The 15,816-nt window shown below is 37.3% G+C and overlaps 1 protein-coding gene across 3 annotated transcripts in view; it reads left to right on the top strand.

Annotated features, from left to right (window-relative positions):
• LOC143041001 (UBX domain-containing protein 1) overlaps nucleotides 1-15,816 on the top strand; it is a 148,384-nt gene that overhangs the window by 109,977 nt on the left and 22,591 nt on the right. The window contains exon 8 of one of the 3 annotated variants that reach the window (XM_076212521.1): nucleotides 7,573-10,714. The exons of the other annotated variants lie outside the window; for them this stretch is intronic. Within the exon in view, the coding sequence (XP_076068636.1) occupies nucleotides 7,573-7,616 (44 nt within the window). The 3' untranslated portion in view covers nucleotides 7,617-10,714. Of the gene's footprint in view, nucleotides 1-7,572; nucleotides 10,715-15,816 lie in introns of those variants that run through there. 3 annotated transcript variants of the gene reach the window in all.

The raw sequence follows: 15,816 nt of genomic DNA on the forward strand, positions 1-15,816 counted from the left end.
ATTGTGCTGCTCTTATCTATATATCTAATTTTTACATTTTTACTAATTTCTTTGACTTCACCTGTCATCTGCGCATCATTTGTTGACCTTTCTTCTGATGTCCAGGGCCAGTTTGTCCCCTTCCTCATTTTCTCCCATTTTCCTCAATAATCCCTCCCCTTCTCCTTTTTCTTCACCTTCCCACTACACAATGAGCTTTCCCCTTCCCTACTAATACAACACAGGTACTCCTTCGTCATTGAGATCCACGAAATTTGTTTTCTTTCTGGAGTTCCAATCTTCGCTGTCACTTCGACTATTGTGTGTGTGTGTGTATGTATATGTGTATTTACCTAGTTGTATCCTAAGGGAAGGGGAGCTGTACTCATGGTTTCCCATCTTTGTATCTTGCAAGGTCTAGTTTGCTCTTTAATATGTGTATAGTTTTCCCACACACTATTGTTTCATCTAGTTTTTTCCAGACATCCACCACTTTTTCTCTCTCTCTCCCTCTCCCCTAATTTAGTAAGCCTTCTCTATCGAGGACGTCCATGCCTTTCATGATTCTATAGATCATTAGCAAGTCCTCTCCTCTTCTTTGTTCCAGAGTCTTTAATTTCAGTTTTGACAATCTCTCTTCATATGACAGTTTTGAAAGTGTTGGGGCCATCTTTGTAGTTGCTCTCTGGATTCTTTCAATTTTCTTTATATTCATTTTGGTACTGGGTGACCATAGTGTCAATAAAGTATAAATGCCCAAAACCTAAACCAGTTGTCAGTGTGCAGATGGCAGAGAAATTTAATGAAGTAATTGCAATGGATTTGAAACGGGTATTATGTGGCATCAGCCATCACCAACAAGTCTGCTAAGACAGTGGTTGGCAGCATCTACAGAAATTGGAAACTTCTCTTATATTTGATAATAATGACATGAGAACTTGGCAATCTGTTTGGTGGTAAAAATTTAACCACTACTGCAGAAAGTCCATGGAGCAATGGCACATGTGAATGATTGAATACTATAATTAGTGACACAGTGCTTAAAGTGTTGAGGATATGAAGTGTGATATCAATGTAGCCATGGCTTGGGTGGTGTCAGCCCATAATGCATTGGCAAATAATTCCAGCTTTAGCCCAAACCAATTAGTATTTGGTTTTAATCTTGCAGTGCCATCTGTCACCAGTAGCTCCTTGCCTGCTCTAGAGTCCGTTTCAGGTTCGGATATTGTGTGACAAAACTTGAAGGCTCTGCACTCGGCTCGAAGGGAGTACCTCAAGAACGAATCTAGTGAAAGGATCAAGAGAGCCTTATGTCATAATGTGCACACAATGGAGATAAGTGACCTTCACAATGGCAATGTGGTGTACTTTAAGCATAATGATGATCAGTGATAGCATGGTCTGGGCATAGTTATTGGCAGGGATGGCAAGCAAGTTGTGGTTTGTCATGGGGGTGTTTATGTCAGAGTCCATATTTGCCAATTATCTAAACTTCCCCTGATGTCTCAAATAGATTGTCCTCAGACTTGTGGTGGATCACTCATTGGCACTCGGGAGCCATTGAAGAATATGGAGAGCATATGTGATCAGAAGGAGGTGGATGAGGATTCAGAGGGGTTTGCTTCATCTGCATCAATATCTGAAAACACTGAGGAAGTAGATGATAGTGGTGAAGCACTAGAGGTACAACAAAGACAAAATTATATTATAAGCAAAACTGAATTGCCAAAGAACTCTCAAAGAGAAACAAGACCAATTAAACTGCTAGTGGGGCAAAGCATCCATGGACTGAATGAAAAAACTGGTGAGCACATGTCTAGAAGAATAGTGAGCAGAGGAGGTAAAGCTAAAAGGAAAATATGAAAATTTGTTCAACTTCCAAAAGGATTCTGATGGGAGTGTAGAGTATGTTGATTTTTAGCAAGTTGCAGAATTGGAAGTGGTCCCTGATGAAGTGGAGATGTTTTACTCCAATGAAGAAGGGGTAAAAGCAAAGGAGCTGGAAGTACAAAATTGGCAAAAAAAAAAAAAAAAAAAAATTGATAAGGAGGTGGAAGACAGAACAGGAATTTATATCTGTGCAGTGGGTTATCACAGATAAGGTGAAAAATGGAAGTCCTATAATCAAGGCACGCCTTGTAGCAAGGGATCTTGAAGAAGACACATCTGTCTTTAGGAAGGACTCCCCAGCTTGTTCTAAAGAATCTATCTGGTTGGCTCTGGCATTGGCTTCTGAGTTTGGTTGGGAGTGTCAGAATATTATAGTGGTCAGCTTTGGAGATTGAAAAATATGGTGTACGGTCTGTGATGCAGTGAGAGGTATTTGTTAGTCAAGAGTCAGCTACTGTCTCTGTCAGCTGAGATGTGTCCACTCAAACCATCCTTGTTTTCTTGGTATAATGGTGGTGAACTTCATGGTATCATATGTGTATATGTGGATGATTTTCTCTGGATGGGCACTGGGGTGTTCCAGGAGAAGGTTATTGATGTTCTTCAAGGAGAGTGCTGTATTTGGAGCACGGCATCATCTACCTTCAAGAACAGAGAAACAGTGAATGCCAAAACTATACACGATTTTAAGAATAAACTGGATGTGGAGAGATATGAAAACGGGTCGCTATGAGCGTAGTTTTCATCCCATAAAATACAACTAGGTAAATACATAGGTTTGGAAGTGGGCACTACAGGTGAAGGTATAACAGTTGGCCAGTATAGTTATGCCAGTCTGTACACACCTCATGAGTTTGGGAGGTTGCAGGTCAGCAGCTAAGTCCAGTGAGCTGTTGGACAATGAGAAGAAAGAATTCAGTGCTCTAATTGGTTAACTGAGCTGGATAACCACACAAACAAGACCTGACATTGCCTTTGATATGTATGAACTGTGCTGACATTGTAAAAATGCCACAGTGGCTGATGCTGTGAGACTCAACAAGATTATCAACAGAGATGTGGATGACCATTTTTACTTGCTGTTTAGAAAGTTGTCAGCTGTAGAGGACTATAATTGAATGCTTTTCAGATGCTTCCTTTGGGAACCTATCTGATGGTAGCTCCCAGGGAGGATTTGTGAGTTTTCTCAAGGATGGGTAATGAAGAAGATGCCCAATTTATTGGCAATTGAGGAAATTGCGCTGAGTGGTGAAATCCACATTGTCTGCTGAGACCCTGGCACTCATTGAGTGCACTGAAGCTGCTTCCTATCTTGGACAGATTATCAGGGATATTGTCAAATGCCAGACCTTAGCTGTACACTGCTTGGTTGACAACAAGAGTTTGGTGGAGGCCTTGAATTCTTCTCATAGTGTGGAGGATCATTGTCTTCGCATCAACATTGCACTGCTGAAGGATATGTTGTCGTGTGGTGAGATTAACTCTGTTTCTTGGGTCGGAACTTCAAAGCAACTTGCCAACAGCCTTACTAAGATGGGGCCTTGGCCCAGAGTTTGCGAGCAGTCCTCTCTGGTCAGTAGGTTTCCTTGGCTTATAAATACTATAAAAAAAAAAAAAAAAAAAAAAAAAAGGAAAGACTGAGCATTGTTGGAGTGTTCATTGTTGTCATTTGGCTGAGGGCAGCCACATTGGATTTGTGTGGTTTAGTGAACAGACCAGGTGGCAGTGTTGTTGAACTACTATGTTGGGTGCTGGGTCCCCATTATAAAAAGTGGTGAAGGAAGCAAGTTTGGTCTAATAAACCCTATCTGCCATCTCCTTGTCTGCTCCACTCTTCACCTCACCTCATTTCTCACTCTATCCAACCTTGTAACTCCTACCATACTCCTCAGATATTTCATCACAAACATATTTAAAGTTTTCCCCTCAGCCACTCTTAGATTCTAGGTCATTGCCTTATGCAGTGCTGTTGGCACTATCACCCCTTCATATAAACTTCCTTTTGCATCCATTCTCAAATGTCTATTTCTCATTACACTTTTTAATCCACTAAGGCATATACTTGCTTCTCTCAGTCAACAATTTACCTCCACCACTCCACTCCTTTCCTGCCACATGTGAACCCAAGTACCTAAAACTATCCACTTCCTCCATCCTCTCTCCTTTAAAACTTACTTCCAAATTGCTGCCATCCTCCCCCCTTGTACATCTCGTCACCTTACTTTTATTCACATTAACCTTCAACTTTCTCCTATCTCATACCTTCCCAAAACTCCGTCACTAACTCCCTTGATCCCCCCTTTGACCCTGCCACAAGTGCAGTGTTGTCAGAAAATAACTGGCTCACCTTTAGCAAAAGGCAGGGATGTTTTTTGGGCCTTTATGGATATGGAAATGGCTTATGACAGGGTAAAGTGGAAGGTACTGTAGGAGGTTTTGCAGATATATGGGATTGATGGAAAGCTGTTAAGAGCAGGCAGTCAGGAGCTTTTATGAGAGCAGTAGAGTATATGTTAAAATTAGAAATGGAGAGAGCAAGTGGTTTGAGGTAAAGGTGGGGCTGGGTCAGTGATGTGTCATGTCACTATGGCTATTCAATGTGTACATGGATGGGGTGGTATGGGAGGTAAGTGCAAGGATAATGTGTTGAGGATTGGAGATGGTTAAAGGAAATGGAGAAAAGTGGGAGGTGAGCCAGTTGTTGTTTGTTGACTATATAGATAAATAAAAATATATATATACAGTCGAACCTCGAAAGCCCAGACCCCGAATGCCCGGACCCTCGTATGACCGGTCGAAATGAACAAAGGGCGGACTTTTCAAGCAAAGTTCCCTATTTGTCCGGTAGGTGGCAGCGACGGCCGTACACATGTACTCAAACCTGGCCCAGTCAAGCCGCTACCAGGGCTGCCGTTTCGTAGAATTTTGTACCAAAACGTAGTAAAATAGTGCCATGTGGCAACTGCAGAAGGACATGAAATTTTTTCTACATATCAGCGAGCTGTTAAAATCTTTCAAAAACTCAAACTTTTGTTTAAAAATCATAGAACTAGTTATCAAATAATAAATGGTACATCAAAATATGACTTTTATTGGTAATTGTGTTACTTATACAATATTATACCCCAAAAGATACGTTTTTACCGTGTAGAAAAAATTCTACGCTAAAGTTTCAGCTTTCTTTTAGCGATAATAATAAAAATAAAAAAAAATATCTTTATATCTTACTGAATATGTTAGGGCATGGGGGCCTTATATACATTCAAGAATAAAAAACTAGAACCACCATTTTGTCAAAGTTTGACAAGTATATCTTGCTATGAAAGTCTGCACACGCCCGAGAAAAATGTATGCCCCGGTATGGCAACACTCCCATTCTACACGGCAGTGTAGAAAACGTGGCAACCCTGGCCGCCACCACTGTCCCGCGTGCATACCTTCCGATATTTACAGTGTACATAATAAAAAATACAGTACAGTACACTGTATATACAGTACATTTACATGCCTGTATTACAGTTATTATTACAGAATTATTAGTATCATAGCATTATTATTACAGTATTGTTATTATTACAGTGTTAGAGTATTATTCTTATGTGTTTCTATGCCAGATCAATGATATCATACATTACCTATACGTAAACCGCTATGAAAATCTACGGTTGTTTGGGCGATATTTTCGGTGACCGGACATTTGGCATGACCGGACCACCCTTCCCCCCAATTAGTCCGGGCTTTCGAGGTTCGACTGTATATATATATATGTATATATATGTATTGTATATATATATATACATATATTTATATACATATGTGTGTATATATGTATATATATATATGTATATATATATATGTATATATATATATATATGTATATGTATATATATATGTGTGTATATATATATATATATATATATATATATATATATATATATATATATATATATGACACAGGAAACCCACAGTTGGAGAAAAATAGTTGAATCAGCATTAATTGAGGAATGCCCCTACATTGATATTTCTAAAGGGCAGTGGACTCCTGACATTATTTCACGTGCGGCAGTGAGTAGACTGGTACAAAGCTTACAACCCCCCCTCACCTCACCCTCACCCTCCTCCGCCACCCCATTTTACCCCGTGACTGAGTAATGCCATCAGTCCACGTTCCCTCTCTTTTCTGTGTTTCTGTAGCTTGTAAGTCCCCTTTGTCCTCTGTCTTATGTACTTTCCTGAAGAGGGCTACAGTTGGTAGCCGAAATATAGAATCTTCTTTCATTCGAAATTTATTTTCTCTGACTGTGGGTTTCCTGTGTCGTTTACAAATGTGCTACTACATTTATGTTTAGAAATATATATATATACATTTGTGTAGCCAGGTAGTATATTTTCTTGTAGGCAGATGAGGTTAAAATCTATTGAAGATTAATTTTTTTATTATCATCTTGCTTATAATCTCTGTACGATGAACATTTGATTTGTCATGTTCTGCAAGTTTACTTTGTAGATCTTTTATTGTGGCCGACGTTATGGAACTCTATTGTTCCATCCTCAAGGGCAAATTGCTGTGTAATATTGTTTGCTCTAGTTATATATGGGATGTGTGGATCATAGACACTGTATCATGGGAAGAGTTGTTGTTCATTGGCTAATGGTGGCCAGTGAGCATGCATAGATTTTCATCATTAAACATCCAAGTGGAAGACCTTCAGATCTTGCCATCAATGAAAAGAATGTTTGCTAAGAAACCAATCAAACCCACTGCTCTGCTCAATGGGAGAACCCTCCGAAGATGAAAAACTATGCATGCTCATTGGCCACCATTAGCCAATGAGCAACAACTTTTCCCATGATAGTGTCTATGATCCACACATCCCATATATAAGCAGAACAAACAACATGACACAGTAATTCTCCCTTGAAGATAGAAAAAGAGAGTTCCAAAACATCAGCCATGATAAAAGATCTACTAAGTAAACTTGCAGAATATGACAAATCAAATGTTTGTTGTATAGAGACTATATGTAAGATAGTAAGAAATGAATCTTCAATAGCTTTAGACCTCATCTGCCTACAAGAAAATATATACAGACGCTCCTCAACTTACGTTTTAGTTACGTTCCGAACAGCCGAACGTAAGTTGAAAATGAACGTAAGTTGTTACTGTACTATACATCAGTAAATTCTATTACCGTATCTTATAAAACACCCCTAAATCATTAATTATACACATAACATTGTAAAATAATAACATTAATTTCAAATAAATTAAATTCAAGCAACATAAATTGAGATGGTGGAGGAGGAGGAGGAGGCAAGGCAAGGCACGTTCAGTCTGTCCTTTGTGCCATGTAAACAATGGACGCAGCATCATGCATAAGTATCGTTTGAACTACGGAGAGCGCTCTAAACTAAAAAATTCACTCAAATATTTTTTTTTTTTTTTTTTTTTTTTTTTTTTACAGTCAGTTCAAACGTAAAATAAAAAAAAACGTAAAACGAATGAACGTAAGTAGAGGAGTGTCTGTACACGTGTATATATATATATATATATATTATATTTCTATTGTGTAATATAAGAAAAAATGTCATAAATTAATGCAGAGCCATAGTAATAAGTAAATAAATTTTATGAGTTCAAAATTATGCTTACATTTTAATTTTTTTTTTTTTTTTTTTTTTTTTTTTTTTTCCGACTTTCAGATCTGGTACCATCAGCAGTCCTAATAGTTGCCAATAAAACATAACTTTATTTTCTATTCTGTAGTACTTCAGCTGCTTTTTGATTAAACAGAATAATTGATATGAAGTTGTTGCATTGTTCTTTGAGCATGTAAAGATTGTGTTTGTTTACTGTAATCATTTAAGTGATGCAAATGTATTGAGTTTAATGAAAGAGCTTGTGATATGTCATTGATTATTTAAGAATTTGACAAATGGGGTAGTACTTAAGGTGTTTTGTATATATATAACAGATATAAGATTCAGAAACACGGACATCTACAAAAATCCTATTTTGAGGCAATTGTTCCTCTTTATGACTGGTTAAAAGTAGATGTACTTATATGTTTGTTGTATGAAATTTATGCACATGCACACACACACAATTTCTTGGATGAGGTAATGGTAAAGAAAATACTAGTCACACTGATAAGACCAAGGTTGGAGTACACTGCAACACTATGGACACCCAGTACAAAAAAGGAATACAAGGAAAACAGAAAGAATCCAAAGAGCAACAACAAAGATGGCCCCAACACTTTCAAAATTGACATACGAGCAAAGATTGTCTAAATTGGAACTACCAACCCTGGAACAAAGAAGAGAAAGAGGCAATCTGTTGGCCATTTACAGAATCATGAAAGGCATGGATGTCTTTGAGAGAGAAGACTTAAAGTGGGACAATAAAAAAACAGAGATGAAAAGAAACTCAAAAAGGATAGTTGTAGAAGAAATCTGGAAAAAAAAAATAAAAGTTTTCCACACAGAGTGGTGGATGTCTGGAACAAATTGGATGAAACAATAGTGTGTGCAAAAACCATACATGGATTTAAGAACAAACTAGATGTTGCAAGATACAAATACAGGTCACCACGAGCATAGCTCCCATTCCCGTATAATACAACCAGGTAAGAACAACTAGGTAAATACAAGAGATTAGTAAATTAATGAAAGCAAATGCTGAAACAAATTGAGAATGAGTGCCCCTAAAAAAAGAATTGGTTAAGGTAAAATGTGAAAATGAGATATTGAAAGGCAAAGATACTGCTAATAGTATGACCATAAAGAAGGTGAATGAACAACTTGAGGAAATGACTGAGAAAATTGGAGGAAGTATAGGCGAGGAAAAGATGTAGCAACTCAGGAAGGAATGGAAAAAAGATCATGAAAAGGAAAAGATATCTTTTGCAGCAACAAATGCAGGAGAATGCTAAGGAAACAGTTATTCAGGTAATCAAGGAAAAGGAAAATTTGGTGAGAGATACAGTAGACAAAAAGAAGTGTATATTAGTATTTGGTTTAAAAGAAAAAAGAACACAGGTTTGTGAGAGACAAAGAAAAATGAATTGGCAAGAAATGTTTTGACAGTGGTACAAGATAAAGAGCAAGAATTAGAAAAAGGAAATAGAGGAAGTGCATAGATGGGAAAATATGTAGAAGGAAACTGACCTCTAAAGATCAAAAAAAGGTCACAAAGGACAGTAGAAGAGATACTAGCAAGAACAGGAAAGTTCGTAAATATTGAACACTATAAAGATGTATGGATAAAAAGAGATATGAACCTTGGGGAAAGAGAGAGAAGACATTAAGAAGTGAAGTTAAAGAAAAGAACGGAGACCGAGAAAAAGTTCTTTTGGAGTGCTAGAAATGGTATGTTCAAGAAAAGAAAAGGAACAAAGAACAAGATGGAGAGTGCAGAAAATTAATAGTGGCTTATACTAATATAAATGGATTTCAGGATTAAATGAGCTTAATGATAACTTGTCAGAAGCAAAGCTAGACATAATGGGAATTGTAGAGACTGTCACCAGTGTTGGAAATGGATTATATAATCACTGGCATAGAAATAGAGAGGAAAAACTGGGTGGAGGAGTTGTGTTCTTGGCTAAGAAAATTTTAAATGTAATGAAAGTTACAAATGGAGGGAACAGTGGTAAATGATCACAATAAGAGTTGAAGATACATGAAAAAGAGAGTGTTTGTGGTGATTTATATGCCCTCAAAAATTGTTTTTTGGAGAAAGATTACTCTAAAATATTAGAAGATACAAGGCTTTCATTAAATAGGGTGCTGAAAGATGGAGAAAATGTGGTACTTATGGGAGGTTTTAACTGCAAAGAAATCTGTTGGGAGATGACAGTGAAAGGTGGAGAGGAATTATGGGGAAATGTATTACTTGACATGACTATGGAACATACAATGACACAGTGGGTAAAGGAGAACACCCAATATAGAAATAATGAAGAACCATTGAGACTAGGTTTATTCTTTATGTCAGAACCTGAAATTGTGGATAAGATTGAATACAAGACACTAATTGGGAAGAGTAACCACGTATTACTTGAATTAGAACTGTAAAATATATATGGAGAGAAATGAGAAATACAGAAAAGAGAGACTGGTATATAGTAAAACAGGCTTTGGGAAACTTAAGAAAAAAAATTCAGGAAGTGAGTTGGAACATTTTCTACAGTCAAGAGAGAAAAATGGAAGATTCTGATGGAAATCTATAATGAAGGGATGGATAAATATGTACCAAGACAAAAACAGGAAAAGGTGTATATTAAGTGCTGGTTTAATAGAATGAAAAAGTAAAAACAGGATATCAGGACAATATAAAATTGGTAAAAAGAAAGTAAAGAAAATGGGATTTGAAAAAGACCTGGGAGTAATCATCACAAAGGACGTGTCCCCTGATAAACAGATAAACAAAATTGTCAGAGAAACCTACTACTTACTGAGATCAATAAAGGTGGCATTTACTTGGACGATGAAATGGTAAAGAAATTATAAAAAAAACAACTGGAAAATGGCAAATATATATCAACCATAGAAATGAATATGTAAAAGTGTGCAGAGAGGAAAAAAGAAACTACTAAAAAGACATCATAGAAAAATGTAAAGATCAACCCAAACTATTCTATAGATATGTGAATGATAAACTTAGAAATAAACAGGAAATGGTGAAAGTATGCCATGGAAATACAGAATACACAGAAAATCTAGAAATGGCTGAAGTCATGAATAATCACTTCAAGTCTGTTTTAACTAAAGAAAAAGTACAGCGTTGGGATGAAGAGAGTGAAGCACGATCTCCCCCCATGAAGGAAATAGCAATAACACAGTGCGGCCACCACCCAGCACTTCTAAGCTACCAGAAGAGGCTGGATGACCGCATTGTGAACAGCTGCCCAGGATGTAACACTTCACCCCATACCATACAACACATAATGGAAGACTGCATTATACACAATCATGCACACAAACAACACAACATCACTCGATTAAGGATTTGTGGGAAAACCCAGTTTCGGGTGTGGCATTCCTTGGGGAGACGGGACTGCTCGGACAGACAGTCTAGGGAACGACAACAACAACAACTAATGAACAAAATATACAACATGACAAGTTGCTCACTCAAAGAAGGAAAAATACCAAAAGGCTGGAAAACTGCCAACATTGTACCAGTATTCAAAGGAGGAAACAAAGAACCAACTAATTACTGACCAGTCTCCCTTACAAGCACTGTAGCCAAAATTTGTGAAAAAATTATCAAGAATAGATGGATAAAACACCTGGAAGAAAACAATAAATTCGACAATTTCGATTCAGGACAGGGAAGATCATGTGCTACAAATTTAATCTGTTTCTACTCAAGACTAATCAATATAGTACAAGAAAGGGATGGACTGATTGTGCTTTCCTAGACTTACAAAAAGCTTTCAACAAAGTACCACAAAAAAAAAAAAAAAAAAAAAAAAAAAAAATTGGAAAACATTGGCATACAAGGTAACCCATTAAACTGAATGGAGAATTTCCTGCATGGTAGAAAAATGAGAGTAATGTTCAGAGAAAAGTGTTCAGGTTGGGAGGTGATTAGCGGAGTTCCACAGGGCTCAGTATTAGCTCCAATAATGTTCGCTATTTATGTGAATGACGGATGAAGATGTGGAATGTTACATGAACTTTGCAGACAATGCTAAATTGTTGAGGAAAGTGAAAACCAAAATGGATTGTGAATCACTACAGAGAGACCTAAACAGGGTTTGAAAATGGAGTCAGAAGTGGGAAGTAGACTTCAACATTAAGAAATGGAGCATAATGGAGTTAAGAGAAAAAAAAAAGAATATCAGGACAATAAACAATTGGAACAATGGAAGTGAAGAAAGTGGGATCTGAAAAAGACCTGGGAGTAATCATCTCAAATGACTTGTCCCCTGATAAGCAATTAAACAAAATTGTCAGAGAATCCTACAACTTGCTAAGACCATTAAAGGTGGCTTTTAGGTATTTAGACAAAGAAATTGTTTAAAAAAAAAATATATTAGTCACACTAATAAGGCCTAGACTGGAGTATGCTGTGACAGTATGGTCGCCCAGTACCAAAAAGAATATAAAGAAAATTGAAAGAATCCAGAAAGCTACCACGAAAATGGCCCCAGCACTTGCAAACCTGTCATATGAGGAGAGACTGGCTAAATTGAAATTACCAACTTTGTAACAAAGAAGAGAAAGAGGCAACCTACTGACCATCTACAGAATCATGAAAGGCATGGAACTCCTTGATAGAGAGGACTTACTAAATTGGGACAGGAGAAACACAAGAGGACATGGAAAAAAAACTCAAAAAGGGTAGTCATAGAAGAGACCTGAAAAAAACAGTTTTCCACACAGAGTGGTAGATATCTGGAACAAGCTGGAAAAAACAATAATGTGTGCAAAAACCATACACGAATTTAAGAGCAAACTAGACACTGCAATATACAAAGACGGGACACCATGAGCATAGCTCCCCTTCCCATAAGATACAACTAGGTAAATACAGGTGATAGCCCAAGCTTGAACAATACATGAATTCAAATCTAAAAATGATAATTGGAAATGAAGGATATAGACAAAGTTGGAACAGTACATGAATTTGAGACTAGGTATGATAAATTGAGGAGTAGAAGATGGGACCCAACAAGTGTTGCTCCTTTCCTGTATAATTAAGTAAATACACACACACACACACAAAGTACCTCACAGTCAACTTGTGGAAATTGGTTCATATTGGAGGACTGAAAGGCAAACTACTAGAATGGATGAAAGGTTTTTTGAAGAAAATATACTTGAGGACGGTAGTAAATGATAAAATAAGAATGAAGGAGACTGCAAGAGACCATAATCCCTACACTAGGTAGTTCCATGTTCATGATCACCTATCATCCCCATCAATAAAGTTGTCTAACCTTATCTTAAAACAACCAATAGTTTTTGTGCTCACTACATGGTTACTAAGTATATTCTATTCATTGACCATTCTATTGGTAAACCAGTTCTTACCTATTTCATTCTTAAATCTAAATTTGTCCAATTTAAGTCCATTACTGCGAGTCCTGCCCTGTTGTCTTAATATGATGATCCTGTCTGCATCCCCCATGTCCTTGATCCACTTGAATACCTCTATTAAATTACCCTTCAATCTGCATCTTTCCAGAGAGTGTAAATTAAGGTGTATAATCCTGCCTCTGTAAGGTAAATTTCTGAGCCCATGTATCATTTTGGTCATTCTCCTCTTTACTGATTCTAGTGAATTGATATCTATTCTAAAGGATGGAAACCAAAACTGTACTGTATAGTCGAGAATGGGTCTAACACCAGATAAAGTTTGATAACTACCTCTGCACTTTTATTCATAATGGTCATAGCAGTGAAGCCTAATGCTCTATTAGCCACATTTCTAGCATTAATGCACTGTTTCCTGGATTTATGGTCAGGACTCACTTGAACTCCCAAGTCTGTCACTCAGTTTACTCTAAAAAGGTGTTATCTGAGCTACACCTGTTTTCTGAGTTACGTAAACCTATGCTAAACACACTGCACTTTGAGATATTGAAGTCTATTTGCCATTTCACCAACCATGTGAATAATTTGTTGAGATCTTCCTGCAGTATCTTGGCTTCTCCTGACCTAATTTGGCATCCTATTTTAGTGTGGTCTGCAACTTACTAACATCACTAATCCCATTGTCCAAGTCATTTATATATAGTGAACAATAAGGGACCCAAAACCATTTGGAGTTTACACTGTTTATGGTGACCCACTGCTTTCCGTCACTGATACATGCTCTAATCCATTCAAACACTTTTCCTCCTATGCTAGGCTTTGAATTTATTTAGTAGTCTGGTGGGGCACTTTATTAAATGCTTTGCTAAAGTCAGGGTAAATAACATTGTAACTATCATTGTTATCTGATGTCTTGTGCACATTAATGTAAAGAGATAGAAGATTAGTTATAGATGACTTACCCTTGGTGAACCCATGCTGGGAGTCACATATCAAATTATGTCTCTTGATGTGATCTCTGATTCTATAAGCTGTTATTGATTCAAGCATTTTACCTATGATATCAAACTGATTGGCCTGTAGTTATGCATAGATGATTTATCTCCCTTTTTGAAAACGGGAACAATGTTTGCCTGCCCCCAAGACATAGGCACAAAGCCAATGTCTAGCATCTTGTTAAATATTTCTGCTAACTGGTCGCAGATTCCAAATTTACACTCATAGCACTCTTGGAAATTTTTCATCTGGCCCCAGGAATTTTGTAGGTTTAAGTTTATCAGTGTGACTACTTCTGCCTTTTTAATGCTGCTGTTAGTGAGTCTAATGCCCTCATCCCCACTGAAGAGTGGGTCTCGTTGAGTAACCTCATAAGTAACCTCTCCTTTCTAAATACTGTGAGAAAATATTTGTTAAATGCCTTGCTCATTTTTTCCTCTGAATCTAACATGACATCTTCATTGTTTTTAATTGGGTCTATCCTTTCCTTATATTTTGTTCTATAGAGATAAAAGAAGCCCTTTGGGTTGGATCTCGCTTGTCTGCAATCTTAATTTCATAGTTACGTCTTGTTTTATGCATGTTCTTTTTAACCTGTCAAGCTATATCATTATACTTAGATCTAAGGTGTGTTTCCCCATTTTTTATTCTAATGTAAAGCCCTCCTTTTATTCCAATTTTGTTTTTCAGCCTATCCATCATCCCATAACAGCCTATCTGTTTCTGAGTATTAGTATTTGACTTTATTGTTTTGAGGGGAATAAATTTATTTTGCACATTCAGAATCAAAGCAGTTAGGTTACTGTACATTTCATCCAGATGGCTGTTCATGCTGTTGACCTCATGCTTGTGAGTAACCTCACCCAGGGTTCAAATACCACTCTCCAAGACCCAACCTTGGTCTGGACACCGTGCTTCACTAATGACATCTGGGATGACTGCACACCCCATCCTATCAGTCCTCTGGGCCAGCGTTACAAGTGACCAATTGTTCCAAATATTTTCTCAACTTTTCAGAATTGGCTCTCCAGAAGTCACGCACAAGATTGTTATTTGTACTATTTAGTTCCTCCTATATAACATTAAGTCTTATTTCTTGATGGTTGCTATAGCATAGATTATCTTCCACTTTTACATTTCTTGTTAGATCCTCATTTTTAGTTAAGAGTAAGTCCAGAATATTCTCAATGGAAGGAACAACAACCTATGCCGACATGTTTGCAGATGATGCAAAAATCAAAAGAGTGAAGAATGAGGAGGATGGTAGACTATTGCAAAGATAGCTAGACTATTTTTGCATGGAGCCAAGAATGGGAAATGAATTTCAGTGCCAAAAAATACAAAGTACTAGAAATAGGCAATACAGGTAAACGTCGACTTACGATGGCCGCGACTTACGATTGTTCGACTTTACGATGACGACGACGACGATATGATAATTTAACCCCTTCCATACGGTGCCGCACACGTAGGCGTCATGAGGAGCAAGTGGATTCGCGACGGTGCCATATCGGCGTCTTGATTATATTTATTGTAGTCACCCCTGTGTTTTTACATTCTCTCAAATGTGCCCTAAATCCCATTCTCTGTGGTTTTCAAAATTCGCGGGTGAAAGAGAGAACGATCGATATAAGCGGTGACTATATTTTATGATGCGAGTATTATTACGTCACGTCGTACGGCTGGCATTGGCTGCTGCCCGCGAGATTTAAGTTCCGTACTGAAAATACATATTATAGTGTTTGAATATGGTAAAAAGGATAAAAATAATTAAATAAACTACTGTACATGTTTAATAGGCTATATTAAGTATCTCTGGTGGTTAATATACAGGTAGGCTAGGTACAGTGACCACGGAACAGAGTGGGGATCGACTTACGATGAGATCGTCTTACGATGGCT

Source organism: Oratosquilla oratoria, chromosome 30 (assembly GCF_046742065.1).
Source record: "Oratosquilla oratoria isolate Oo_2021 chromosome 30, ASM4674206v1, whole genome shotgun sequence".
NCBI lineage: Eukaryota > Metazoa > Arthropoda > Malacostraca > Stomatopoda > Squillidae > Oratosquilla > Oratosquilla oratoria.